The sequence below is a fragment of the Chenopodium quinoa genome, unplaced genomic scaffold (assembly GCF_001683475.1).
Source record: "Chenopodium quinoa cultivar QQ74 unplaced genomic scaffold, ASM168347v1, whole genome shotgun sequence".
NCBI classification, from domain to species: domain Eukaryota; kingdom Viridiplantae; phylum Streptophyta; class Magnoliopsida; order Caryophyllales; family Amaranthaceae; genus Chenopodium; species Chenopodium quinoa.
The window spans coordinates 1,451,885-1,466,180 of NW_018742461.1; the positions used below are offsets into that span (position 1 = coordinate 1,451,885).

At 36.5% G+C, this 14,296-nt stretch overlaps 1 protein-coding gene across 1 annotated transcript; it reads right to left on the reverse strand.

Moving 5' to 3' along the window:
- Positions 1–472: 472 nt before the first annotated feature.
- On the reverse strand, positions 473–10,918 carry LOC110718586. Its single transcript, XM_021897447.1, has 9 exons — positions 10,294–10,918; positions 8,333–9,745; positions 6,614–6,966; positions 4,695–6,385; positions 3,667–4,096; positions 3,415–3,577; positions 2,491–2,594; positions 2,306–2,397; positions 473–2,054 (listed from the first exon to the last, which is right to left on the reverse strand). Exons 1-9 carry the CDS (start codon positions 10,786–10,788, stop codon positions 1,981–1,983), a joined length of 4,815 nt encoding a protein of 1,604 aa, XP_021753139.1. The 5' UTR covers positions 10,789–10,918; the 3' UTR covers positions 473–1,980.
- Between the last annotated feature and the right edge of the window lie 3,378 nt (positions 10,919–14,296).

Consider the following 14,296-nt stretch of genomic DNA (forward strand, 5'->3'; position numbering starts at 1 on the left):
AACTACCACAAAATTGTAAAAAGTTTAACTGCGCTACTATTCTAACAATTCCGGTTAGAATATTCGGCAGGTAGGTTCCACTTTTTACCTTTACCTCATAAAATCACCATCTAAATTGACTAATTACCCTTCATAAAGGTAAAAGTGGTAAAATGTGAGACCCAAATGCCGGAGATTCCAGCCGAAATTGTTAGAGTGGTAGTGCTTGTTAAAGTTTTTACAACTTTGTGGTAGTTCTTTAAAAAAAAAAAAATTAATAGGTAGTTGTTTTTAAAACACGTGCTTTAATTATTAGTTGTTGACAAAATTTCCAAAAATAAAAAAAAAACGGAAGATTTTCTTTAATAAAATTATTATAAATGTAAATCGTGTATATCTTGTTGGTTTATCAATCTATCACTAGATTATCTTATATATCGTCAATTTCTAGTTATTTAAATAAATCATTAAAAAAAAATTAAGAAAAAAAAAATCCACTGAAAAAGTAAGTCACATAAACAATCAAATTTGATCAAGTAGTGTTTAAATTTACTATCTAGACATCAATTCCAAAACTTACAAGCCTCAAAAGCTTATACACGTATTATACAAAGTACGAAGTATTTGTTACACTTACACCCTTTGAACTTGTATTAATAAACATTTTAAAACACTATGAAACAGTACATTTAACAATTATAATCCATCTATACAGCATAATATTGTGCTACTTATCAAATTACATATGATTAAAAACTTACTACAATTATATGTAGGATTACATGAACCAACTCAATAACCACGGCAGTTGTAGCAATAACAGCCCGTTGGGGCCCACCTTCCGGCGGTACATCCACCGTAGGACTTTCGACGGCCTTGGAAAGAAGATATGATTTTAACGGCGAATATGATGAGTAAAGGGGTGATCAAGAGCAACCAATTAAATTCAAACTCGACGGTCTCAGCAACTTCTTGAGAAACAAAGTAGAATTTTATGCCAAGAAAAAAAGAGATTAGTAAGAGAATTAGGAGAACTGGGTAAGGAAGAGGTCTTAGAGTGAATCCATCAAATATAGAGGGAGTTCTTTTTGGCGGATATGCATAACATTCATGATATGAGTAGTTTACCATATTTTCCTTTCAAGAAGAGCGGTGTTTTTAGAGAGGGGAATTTCTAAGAAAAAGATTGGGATTGGGATTATTAATTAAGGTCTATAAAGTTATCCACGAAGATGTCAATTTATTGTGTTGCGCGTTTGTGTTTAGGATTATTTTTGAGGTGGGGTCATCATGACGTATATTAGAAGACCTCAAATTCTATACAGAGATGATAAAATGAACAAAAAAACAAGGGTAGTTTTGTAATATTCTTGGCTATTTTGGAGTTATGGAGATATTTTTGCAAGAAAAAAAAAACAGGGTTTGAATAATTTTGTCACTCATAAATGGATTTTCAATAGTGGGGCACTGCCGACCTGTGTAGTGTGTAGTGCCGTGGATATGGGTTGATGTATTGGGCTAAAATGATTGGACTTCAATAGATCATTAAATTAATATATGTGCCACTATTGTGTCACTATTAGTGTCATTTTATCCAATTGGATTACCTATGTAATTAATGTGAAAACTATGGTATCAATAATCTGCTAAAATACGTGTAACAATGTGAAAATGTTTGTGTTCCTAACTATAACATCATTGAACTATTTTCCTAACACCACCCCCTCCCCCCCCCCCAAACTCTTTTCCCACGGTATTGTTCTCGTTGAGACAAACACAGCTGGCCGTCTCTGCTGAATCTGTTCGTTGTTGTGGACCTGCAGTGCATCAATGAAGACTTTGATAAGAGAGCTGATACTGTGCATTTCTGTTGTCGCCACAAGATTTGTGTGCAGGCGCATCTAGTCTGCATAACGCAAGGCTTCAAAACTGTAGCCGTAGTATCATGTGAACAACGGCAATCATATTAGAGAAGGATAATGCAGAATGCTGTCTACTTCGTCACACTTTTCCTTCATACTGTTGACGTTTGTGATCATCCTTCAAACTTGCCAAGGTGCTTCTGCAAGTACCCTCTGTAACAAAAAACATCATCAAAGTCAGACCTTGGAAACCACTGGGAATTTATCCATCACGATTGATTATGTACTTATGCATTGTCAATTTAAGAAATATACGCGTTAACAAATTCAATTTTTTATTTTTTTTTTGAAAAAATCCTCCAACTATTTATAAGAGATTAACATACAGATACTCTGTATGTATGTTAGCAAGGAATTTTTCAATTTAGTTGGAAATTTGTTTCGTATTTTGCTTAGTTGCTTACCTCCAAATTTAGTATGAAGATGCTGAAGGTCGTCCGCTGAGCAAACATCTAGCAAAGCATAGATACCTGGCCTAAGGGCTTCATCAACTTCCCTAAAATTACATAGAAGAAAAATTGTAAATTTTTCGTACAACTAACATAAGTAACCATATAATACTCATCAGAAGTCTAAAAAGAAAAATTACCTTTTGATTCCCATTTTCAGTGGACCATAGCCTGAATAAACCTTTATGTATTCTGATAAGAACATAAAGCAGTGTTGACCTAAATTATCCTTCTGCTGTCCAATCTACAAAAAATGATACACAAGACAAAATATGAAATTAAAGAGGGAGTGTAACAGAATCCAGTAATTAAGGTTCCAAAGTCAATATTATATAGATATGTCCATGAGAAATTTAAATAAGATTTATGAACTGCTATCAACTCGTACTGACAACAATGTGCATCAGTAATAACAAGGCCAGAAGTGAATTCATAGGCCTCTAATGTCCTAAAGAAAGAGTATCTTATGGCTATAAGCATGTTCACCATTGAAATCGTATTACTTAGCAGCGACCAGCTCCAAATGTAGTAACTACGAGAATTCTACTAGGACAAAGTACCAAAAAAACATATCCAGCTGAAAGCTTTTTAATTCCCTGAACTAATGTACTGCAACGGTATTAGTTCCAGAATAAGTACCCAAAGTATAATGAAATTCTAAATTACCAACTGTAAACCCCTGGGCTTGAGAAGGCCCTGTCTAGAAGACAAGCCCATCCTTCGGAGGTGATTGTAATATTGTCCGCTTTGTATTTTGTTCACCATAATAAACTATGATAGAGAGAAGTCAGAGAACTTATGGACTGATAGAAAAGTGCATGTCCTCGGTATAAAAGAAGCCATGTCTAGACCAGTACACTTCTCATGTAAAAAATCGGTCAAAGGACCAACTAACCATGAAAGAAATTCAACATGGAGATATCAATGGAAATTTGGAAATATTGCAAAGAATTTGGGTTTCAACTAATTGCAAAGAAGAAACTTTAAAAGAAACATCAATGTAGATAATCATGATTATCAAAATGAAATGAAAGGCAGATAACAGCTGTTAGCTTAACACATACCTCTTCATAAACCCTTCTCAGATAACTGGCACATTTTACACCATCTTCCAAAACCCAAGTAAAGTAAGCCTTTCGGTCTTCTGAGTCAAAGTTAATAATCTCCAGACAATAGAGGAGTGCTTGAAGTGAAATTTGAAGTTCAGCAATACACTGTATACATTCACTAAAAATTTACAATATGGTTAGTAGACATACATACATAAGTTGCTGAAAGCAAGAAAAATGTTATTAAAAAAAATAAGAAATATATACCTATTGCGGTGTTTAACAACTGTCCACAACAAACGGCAAGATGACGCATATAAGTTAACTGAGAACTGCCTGTCAACCAAAAAGTAACTTTCAAGTTCTTCACACTCTTTGCCGTCCAATCTAATGGAACTTTGATGAGAATCTTTGCCTGCTTTAATGAAGCAAAAGCCTTGGAAAAGTGCTGCTGGTATACGCAAAGACTGTCTCACATGATGGGAATCTAGGTGAAACTGAGAACGTTTTCCAGAAATCCTGGTTAATACCTCAACACACATGAGAACCATGGACCCTGAGTCAGGATTCTTATTTACTGCAATACTGTTTGGTTTTGTGTGGAATACTGAGGGCCCTTGTAGGTGTACAATAATATTAAATAATGATGAAAAAAGGCTATTGATCTGCGATCTAATGACATTCAATTGGTTTTTCCCTGCAACAGAATCAGACATCAATCATGTTACAAGTACTAGTCATTGCATCAACATATAAGCATGTTTAAACCAAGCTATCTGAAGGATTTAATAAACAGGAAGTTATAGCCATGTTCATGTTCTGTTCATATAGCTAAGCAATGCCTATCACCAAAATATTAGCACTGATAAGAACGTAAAACATAACAGGGCAGAAAAGAGTGACACGATTTGAGAAGTAACAGAGCTTGCATCAACTGTCTGTATGCCTTCTAACTGTTCAGCTCATATTAATAACGAATACGTGAAATTTGATTTTATACAGGCTTTCTGCTAATTCTCAGAAGAACAAATACAACCAAACTTCTACTAATTTAGCAGGTGAACTATTTACATACCTTGCAGTTCTTCATCGGACATGCATTACTCTCCTCACATTTTTATTACACTTCTCCAACCCATGTTAAGGTAAGCAAACATTTTAAGTGAAAAATAGGGCCATGACAAGTAAACAACAATAAAAATAAAAAAAAAATAAAAAAAGGTCTTAAGTATTGTAAAGGCATTATATAAAAATCAACTTACAAAGCATATTAGAATAAGTTTTGAACAGAGTACCTTTATAGAATTCGAGAAGCAAGTCCAAGCAATCAACAGAGCCTGCAACCATCGCAGAGACTCTACCTCCGGCAGTACCTTCTTTCTTTACCTCATAGATTACTGGAAAGCCTTCTCGTAGACCGAATAGTGCTCGTTCTAGAGCTTGCAAAGCAGATAATAGGAGTGGTTCCGATGGTTTCTCAATGAGAGATTTGAAAGACATCCTCAACCTTGCTTTGAGATTGTCTAAGCCGTAGAGAGGGTCACTGACAGTTGATTCATAATCTCGTCCTTCAGTATATATCTTGGCACTTGACCCAATATGGGAAGCTAACCTAGCTCCTTTTCCTTGTAAAGAACTGCATTTGCCGATAGCTTTTAAGTGCAACTCTACCAATTTGGTGTAGACATTTCTAGTTGCGATGGAACTAGTTGATGCAAATAAACTCCCTATTGCCTCCAGAAACTTAACAGAACCATCCAACCAAACAAAAGAAGATGAACTCGGAAAATCAAGCATTTCCGAAAATTTTGTCAACGATACTTCAGAGCATCCAAGAAAATTTTGAATCAAGTTAGCCGACAAGGAAGGAAAATCAATCAGCACGCTTAGCCTCACAATTGCTGAAGAAACAATAAATAAACCTCTCAAGAAAAATGCTGCCTCTAGATTCTGACCATTTAAGAAGCTCCCCAACAAATCAATTTTTAGACAGTTGTAATTGAACCAGCTAAATTCTGTCAGAACGTTAATGACAGAGTGAGAATTATCTGACTTCAACCTTTTCTTCTTTCGACTAGAAACAGAACCATTTGAAAGATCACATGTAGCTAAGGTCGTCAACTCAGAACCTGAATTTCCAATTTGATTCTCAAGTTCAGTATCAATTCCATTCTTAAGCTGCCCCTGGCAATCAGACATTTTGATTGGGTGATTGTTGTGAAGAAAAATCTGAGAGGATTTAGCTATGAGCTCCATAACAAGATTCATAAAACTGACTACTCTAGTCATGATGTTATCTTTACTCTTCATCACTTTTACTTTCAAATCATCAACACTTGCAAGTGTATCATTCAAAGCACACTCCAATCCCCATAGCAATCCTTGAATGCAAGATATAGCAGAGGACAATTTACTCAAATCTACAGGTCGACCATCTACCTCCATACCTCCATCACAGAAGGCCTCTTTCAGAGAAAGAAGGGATTTTTTTGTCTCTTCCTCCAATGCCTCAACCATCATAATCACACCTTTGCAAACTTCGACATCATTCGATAGTTTCTCAGAAAAATTAAATTCATTTGAAAGATAGTCATCACAGTTAGAACCAGACTTTCCAGTGCTTGTGGGACTGGCAATTGAGTGAATTGCTGTACAAAATTGGTGCTTGCACAGAGTGACAAACACGTATGAAGTCTGATCCCTCAGTGAAACAGTCAAATCACTACAGTTACTACTGTTCTGTGATGACAATGTATTCCACCATGTACTGACAATCTTCACAGATTCCAACAGCCAATGAATAGATGATGGAACCTCTGACAGTATTGGAATCCTTGTGGGATTACAAATTTCTGATTTATCAGCACAGAATGCCATTAATACATATTTTAAAGCTCGGCGACATGAAACCAGTAGTCGAAGGAACTCGTGATGGTCATGAACATACGGTGATCTGTGAGTACCTAGTAAGCAGCCAATTATGAGCCTGGACAATGAAGACACATTTCAGATGAACTAGCAGTCACAGGTGAGATAAGGTTGAGAAATTAAAGGAAAGAAAACAAGAACATCAAAGAGTAATAAGGAGACTGGAAAGGGAAAAAAAAATCAAATTTGGATTGGTAACACATAATTTTGCAATTTACAACCCAAATAAAAAGGGAGGGGGGGGGGGGGAGTAGACGTGAGAAAGAAAAGTTAAACGTAACATAACCTTTCAAAGTTGATTAAGTAAATCACAGAGTGTGAGAAAGATTTGAAGCTTAATGTAATCTCACACATCTTGCACAAGAGATTCAGCACGCTTTGACAACCAGCAAGAGGGTCATTGGTTGGAGTAAATGATGTTCCTTCCTCACTTTGTTTATTGACTAAATCACCATGACCACGACAAGAAGTAATCAGTTGGTCCCTTGCAAATAGGGCAGAGTTCTGAAGCACGCCCAGAGCATTGGTCCAATCAGAGGAACCAAGTTCAGCACCAGTGTTTGTAGAATCATTAAATAACCGAGATATACACTTCTTTAAAACATGGCAAACCCTCGATGGCATATACCTGCGCACAAACTAGTAGAATAGACCATGATCATGTATTATCTCAAACCTATCACTTAGCACAAGATAAAAATTGATAAGATGATATGAGGTTCAGGCATCAAGCAAAATTGTACAACTTGGAGATTAAACAGTAAGAGACGAAAGGATCAATTTTTGTTCCTAATTAACAGTATTCATCAGATTTCGGGAGTAAAGAATCTTTCTTGATGAAGCAGCTGAGGTATTGAAGATCAACCTCTCATCTTTAAGATGTTTACAACTCAGCCAGAACAATGATTTTCAAAGCTGAAAAAAGTGATGAATATTCTACCACCCAGGTCATTTACTTACTTTGTTAAAGTTTTGATTCTTACAGACATTGACCTCCAAATCATATGACCCTCCAATACTGATAATAAATACAAGCATCTATTAAATATTCCTGAACATATAAGACATTATATAGGTAGAGACAACCATCCAGAGACTTCCACTGAGATGCATAGGTCATTTACAGACAAGCATGGCCACTTAGGACAATTTACTTGGGATTCTCTCATCAACATCATGTCTGAGGAGTGAAGACAATTTATTTTGACTTATAACCAAACGTAAAAAAAACTCTCAAAACTATTTTTGGTTTTCATAATTTTATCTGTAATTTTCAAATAAATACAGAAAACTGAACCAACAACGATGACATAACATCAGTAAGACATCCTCAGATCTCCAGAACCTTGCCCAAATTACCCCCCAAAAATAAAAGAAAGCGATCAATATTGATGCTTCTTTTTTCCAGTCCCAGTCTATTTATGATTCGAATTAGATGTTACATTAGCAAGAGACTTCTAGAGTACACCAAATAATTGCCTGGCCACCCACATCAAAACCAATGATATAATAAGGATGGACATCATACTATCATAGGCTCTTAGCACTTAATCATTAAGTAGGAAGATAAAACAGGCAGGAACAAGCTGAACGTCTCCTTGTCAGACTGCAACACAACAGTGGAAGCGGTTGATGCAAATTCCGTAAACAAAGATAAATGTATTACGTAAAAGGAAAGTAGGGAGTTTCTAGGAAATTCCCAGGGAAACAGATTCCTGTTCTAAAAAGAGAAACATATTGGCGGGCTGATCAACCTATTAGATAATGTCATTTGCCAAAATATAGATATGTGGTGCCATTCTGCTACAAAATTCCTTACAAATGACTAATAAAATGTGAGCTACCATTTAGGGACAGGGAAGTAATAGACGAATAGATAGAGGAACAACAGCTGAAGTCTAAAGTAGGTCAGGTTTTTTATTTAAAGAAATAAATAATCAAATTTACAAATTAATTAGCAAGGCCATGAATATCAATAATCAAGAAGAATTGTATTGGATCTTACTCTTTGATCATAGAAACTGGTATCACGAAGAAGTTCCTGTGAAATTTGATGCTTGGTAACTTTCATTGCCTCGCCAGCATAATTTTCATACTGCTTCTCAAACTCCCCAAATCTTCTATATGGAAGTGAATTCAGTATTAAAAGTGAAAGGAACAACTTCAACTTCTTCTTAGTAGCATAGTGGCACCATATATCAATATTGTAGCAAATAATCCACCAGATTGCAGTAGGTAATGTCTTTTCATTCACTGTACAGACACCCAAATCCCAAGAGTCAAAGAGCACATACTGTGGGGCTGGACTAGCTGTTCCACTAGGAATGAAGGTAGGCTGTTGTTTCTCGTCCACTGTGGAAAGATATTTCATGATGAAATTCGTTAGACCAGCTGTTTCTTGCTTTAAAGCCGACAAAAAATTCTCCAACTTCTCTTGTTTTCCTTCATCTTTACATAGAAGTGATATATTTGCATCATCCGCCAATTTGCCATTTCTTCCATTCTCAATACACCACAAACGATACTCCACACAATGAATTTGCCTACTTAGATCAACAAGTCTTTGTAAAGCCATCATATGCATTACATAAATCAAACAACAGTAATCTGTGGAACCTTCTTGGAAAATATTATTCCTTATGTGTTGCATGATACTAAGAAGAGAAACTGAAGATTTGACCCAAGAAAAATATCCTTTATCTTTAAATTTCGTCCTCTCCATACAATTTTTGCCAGAATAAGCTGTATAAAAGTCAGACATAACTTTTGACATCTTTTTTGATGAATCAGGAGGCATGAGGCTCAGTGTTTGGCGATATAAGCTACGACAGGATACATACACACGAAAGAAGAATTGGAGATACAAGGGAACTTTATTTAATAAATCATTTTTGCATTCCACATTCTTACTTTGAGTTATTCCCAGCACTGAGAAAACAAACTCATCAGAACCATCTTGCTCCAGGGTAGTCAAATGCCTCATGCTGGGACGTAAAACCACTATCAGCTCCTCTATAGACTCCCCCATACGGTAACTGTAACCGGCAGAAACTGAGAGTGAATCCAGGACTAGAGTATAAATTTCAGACAAGACCACACCCAAAATTTCTGCTTGAGCGCTGATTCTACAAGAATGAACATCTCCAACTTCATATTCATCTACCACAGAATTGCCAACCTTCATCCACTCCAAACAATCCAATATGTCAGCAGACAAAGTTTGAACAAAATCAACAGCCTGACCTTCAGGTATAGATTTAATCACATTGCAAATAGCCAGCCTAAACTTTTGAGAAAACAATAGCAAACAACCTGATTTGGCAAATTTATCATAATGAAGGGAGGAGATGTCAACATCTCCTTGATGAAATGATATATGCCTCAGTCCTTTACACAGTGCAAAAACAGCACAATCCACCTACATAATAATAAACCATCAGACCAATCAATGGAACATAAAATGTGTAAAGCTGTAAACACTATTTGTCCTCAATTTTAAAAAAAAAAAAAAAAAAAAAAGAAAAGAAAAGAAATACTTATATATAAAATTGTGCTATTATGTGTTATGTGGCAAAAGACAGCAATTTAAACGCACGCAGCCTAATTCAAAAAATCCTGCTAAAATGCCACCAAGTACTGTAGGAACTTGCTAGGATGTATTAGGCGGGAAAAGACAGCAGTTTCAAACACAGCCAGCATAACCAAAAATAAATAAAAAAGGCTACAAGGATGCTACCAAGTACCATAAGGACTTTAGAGAAGATGGAACACTTCAAGCAGCCATTGCAACCAGATTACAATAACAATAATTAGGGGGTTTGGAGGTGGGGAGTAAGGCCAATTCATCAAAAATGACCTATTATAAAAATGAAGAGCAAATTTGATCTGTCAACTAGAAAGCTTCAATTCACATTCACATAACTCTCTGTCAACAAAAGCAAAATGTTCAGTGAAACTTGCACTAACCTGGCGAAGCTCGCTATAGAGATTAATTAGTCGGCATCCAAGGTCAACAGTCACTGGAAACAACTTGCAGGGTTGTGACACATTTTCTGAAGAATGTTCTGATGCTAAACAGGTGAGAATCATAAGCCATATGCTAACCAAGTCATCACCAATGACTCCATACTCAATATCAATGAAGTTTCCAACTACAAGAATGAACTCTTTGGCCAATGAGTTCAATGTTTCAACTTCCACAAAACTATCTAAGCTCCATGTTGACAGAAAGAATTGATTAAATTCAGCATAACACGACATCAATAGACCATAGCTTATCTTGAAGAAATTCAGACAAGCCCCTCCAGTACTATCCTCTGTTCTAAGATAGGTGCTTTCACACACCATGCTAGACAAAATCTTATTTACAGATTTGAGAGTGTGGTAAAAATTCAGTAAGGAGGTTCCAGATTGAAGGTCAGACTGGAGATTCCTACTAAGATCAAGTAACAACGGCTCCATGGTAAGCACAAAGAAATCGAAAAAACGACTTCCTTGTTTCTGAGGCAGAAGTCGAAGAAGTATGACTCTTCTCTGAGGTCAAATTACTAGCCTTTGAAGGATGCTTTTTATCTTGAGTTTCAATGGTCCTCAAACTTCCAGCATCCTGCGAATCCCTCTTCAATTTTTTAACACTAACAACAAACAAACGGAACAATTCCCCTATACCAGACAATGCCTGTGTCTTTCTCTCAGAAACAAGATTTTCCACTTTGTCAAAAAGGTGTCTGTGATAGCTTTTGATGACCGTTCTTGCACTTTCCAATTTTTGATCAGCTGAACTGTACCTATCTGTGACGTTTAAGCTAAGATATTCATCAAGGTGAATTGGATGAAACAATCCATAAGAAAGAATCTCCTCTGCCAGCTTGACTAAATTTTTCACCAGAACAGGACTTCTGTCCCTGATCTGATCATGCAACAAACCAAGCAAGTGCAACAATGATTCAAGAAGTTTATCTACAAAATCACGAAATCCATTTTTGCGGCAAGGGTGCAGCCTCAGGAACTTGGAGAACGGCTCAAGCACCAAACACGAGAATTCTGTGATCAAGTTTCGCACACCACTATCTTGACTAATGTCATCATATATTCTAATAACAAGTTCAAGCACCGAGCTAACAGCCACTGCCCACAGATCGAGATTTTCATTCAACAATCGGCAATTGGAGGAAAATATCAACTTTACGCAGTCAATTATAGTGTTAAATAATATCATTTCTACATTAGTAAAAGTGGGTTCCATAACATCTGTGTCTGCAATATTAAATGAATGCAACACACTCTTAGCCACACATGAAATAACCCTTAATAGATCCCGCGATAATCTTAATGAAACATGCAGCCTTTCAGACTCTTTCAAGCAAAACTTGAGTATCTCCCAGCATCTACAATCCATGAAAAAATGTGGCCCCTCGGACTCCTTTTCTCCAGCCCTAATTTTCTTGGCAGAGGTAATCAACAATGACTGAATCCGATCACTAATGCGCTCTATTAATCTTGAAATACTCAATGTATTGGACTCCTTCTTGGAGTCATCATCTCCTTTACCGGCCCTCGAATTCACAAACTCAAACATTAACTCCACCTTCCTGCATTTAAAACATTGTATTGGTTTAACACTATCCATATTCCTCTGAAACATATTCCAAAGACCATGATTGCAATCGACCAAGGCGAATCAAGCAATCCACACATTTTAACAATAAAACCTAAATTTAAGCTCTCTCACCATGCTAGAGGCTCTAAATTTTTAACCCCCAATAATCTCACTTGTTCATAGTGTAAACAATAAAATTTCCCAATTACTTATTCATAACTTAAGCAATAAAATTGATAAAAAATAGCAAATTTGAATAACACCCAGAAATTTCATTCATTAGTTAAAATTTTCCAATTACTTATTCATAGTGTAAACAAAAATTAAATAAAACCCAGAAAACCCATTTCAAAACCCAGTAAATTACACCTAATAAACAACATAATCTACAAAAATTAAACATAACCCAGTTCATAAATTCAACAACATAAGATAAAATTAGCAAAATCTTACTTATGTTCATTGAGTTCATTGTTTTGAATTGCCAAAGCGAGGTCTAAATTCCTCCATAAGTGGGGCCCTCCAAAAATCCCCGGAATTTGTTCCTCCACCTCCATTTTTTCCAGCTTCTGTGTCTCTTCAACTGCACATTGTTCTTCATCTTTTGTATCATTTAATTTGCGAGCTGTTTTAGAGGGTTTTGGTAAGTCTTGGGAAGTTGCGAGTTTCCTCTTTTTCTTCTTCATTGAATCGTTTTTAATTGATGTTGAGCCAGCCATGGTAGAGGGACTGCAAGGTTGCAAAGTATTAGCTCGGGGGTGGGAACTGAGGAAAGGGTTTTACAGGGTTTTAACAAAGAACAAAAAGAGGAAATTGGTCGATTAATGGAAAAATTCATGGAAATACCACCTTTGCGCCATTTGTTTTTAATAATCTCATTTTTGGATTATTTTTTAATAATCCGACCTTTACTCCCAATTCTTTTTTAATGGTCTCAATCATAACAGGTTACATGACACGTGGCGGCCTGTAATTAGTCAGAAAAAAGTTAAAAAAAATCATAGAAAACAAAAATAAAAAAAATAAATAAATAAATGTGTGTGCTCGCCCAGCCACCAGCCCAGGCCAGTCCCCCTGCCGCCGGTACCTGCTCCGGCAGACGCGCCGGCGGCCGTCGGCCTCCCTCCTCTTCCCTCAGCCCCTGCTCTTGCCCTACCATCACCAGCAGCACCGAACCACCCTCGCATCTCCCTCACTCACAACCCTACTCCCTCACTACCACCACAACAGCCACAATTAGCACCACCTCACGCCACCCAACAAACAATCGCAGCGGTGGATGTTTTAGGGTGGTTTCGGGGATGCGGTTTTTGCGGGTTAGGGTGGTTTCGGGGCTGCGGTTTTCGCGGGTTAGGGTTCGTTTGGATGGGTGGGGCGACGGTTAAGGGGAGGTCGGAGTAATAAGGGGTGGTTCGCCCGGCGGTGGGTGAGTTGGACGTCGGCCGGACGATTTCTGGGCTGGGGGAGAGGGGAGCTGCGTGAAGGGGAGGAGGAGAGGGAATGGTGGCAGGGGCGGTGGGGAGTATTTTTTTCCGTTTTTTTTTTTGTAAAAATTATCAAAATTTTAAAATTAAAAAAAAATTGTTTTTCTATTTTTAATTTAAAAATTTAGACAAATTGCATAGTGACACGTGTATTTAAAACCAAAAAAAAAAATAAAATTGACTGGTTTAACCGGTTTTTGGTCAAATGGGACCATTAAAAAAGAATTGGGGGTAAAGGTCGGATTATTAAAAAATAATCCAAATGTGGGATTATTCTCATGACTTTTTCCCAATTAATTAATTATTAAATTCACATAATTAATCCCAACTATTAATAGTGTTCCCAAATTAATCCCAACTATTAGGGGTGAAAGTAAATCGGATTAAAACCAAACCGAACCAAAAATCAAACCGAATTAGTAATTCGATTTGAATGTATTTGAAATTCGGATTGGATCGGTTTGGAAAAATTAAAAAATATGGATTACGGTTTGGAATTTTAAAAAACCGAATTATAAACTGAAATTTCGATCTATTACATTAAGCCTATTTTCTTTTACAAAGTATCTCAACCCCTTTGCCCTTTCATGTATAAACCAAAATATAAGATCCTAATTCTCAATTCTCCAATTTCAATATCTCTCTCTCACAAAGAATGTAGTTAACAAGAAAAAGTTCAACGATTGTATGAATTTATTAGGTGAAGTTCAGATTTCGAGTTTGAATGTTGTGAAAGAATAGATCAAATTTCGGTTTGGATTGGATTCTAATTAGCAAAATCGAATTGGTTTGGTTTGGATTGGATTGGATCGAATTTTAATTCGGTTTGGATTCGGTTTGAGAAATCCAAAACCGAATTAATTCGGATTGGATTCGGTTTTGGCTA

What these genes read in the sequence shown, in the direction of transcription:
- LOC110718586 (XM_021897447.1), bottom strand. Translation starts at nt 10,788, where the DNA reads ATGGAGCCGTTGTTACTTGATCTTAGTAGGAATCTCCAGTCTGACCTT. An exon ending in TGAGAAGGGTTTATGAAGAG is followed by an intron (nt 2,595 to 3,414) that starts GTATGTGTTAAG and finishes CATTTTTTGTAG; the next exon opens with ATTGGACAGCAGAAGGATAA. An exon ending in CTGAAAATGGGAATCAAAAG is followed by an intron (nt 2,398 to 2,490) that starts GTAATTTTTCTT and finishes ATGTAATTTTAG; the next exon opens with GGAAGTTGATGAAGCCCTTA.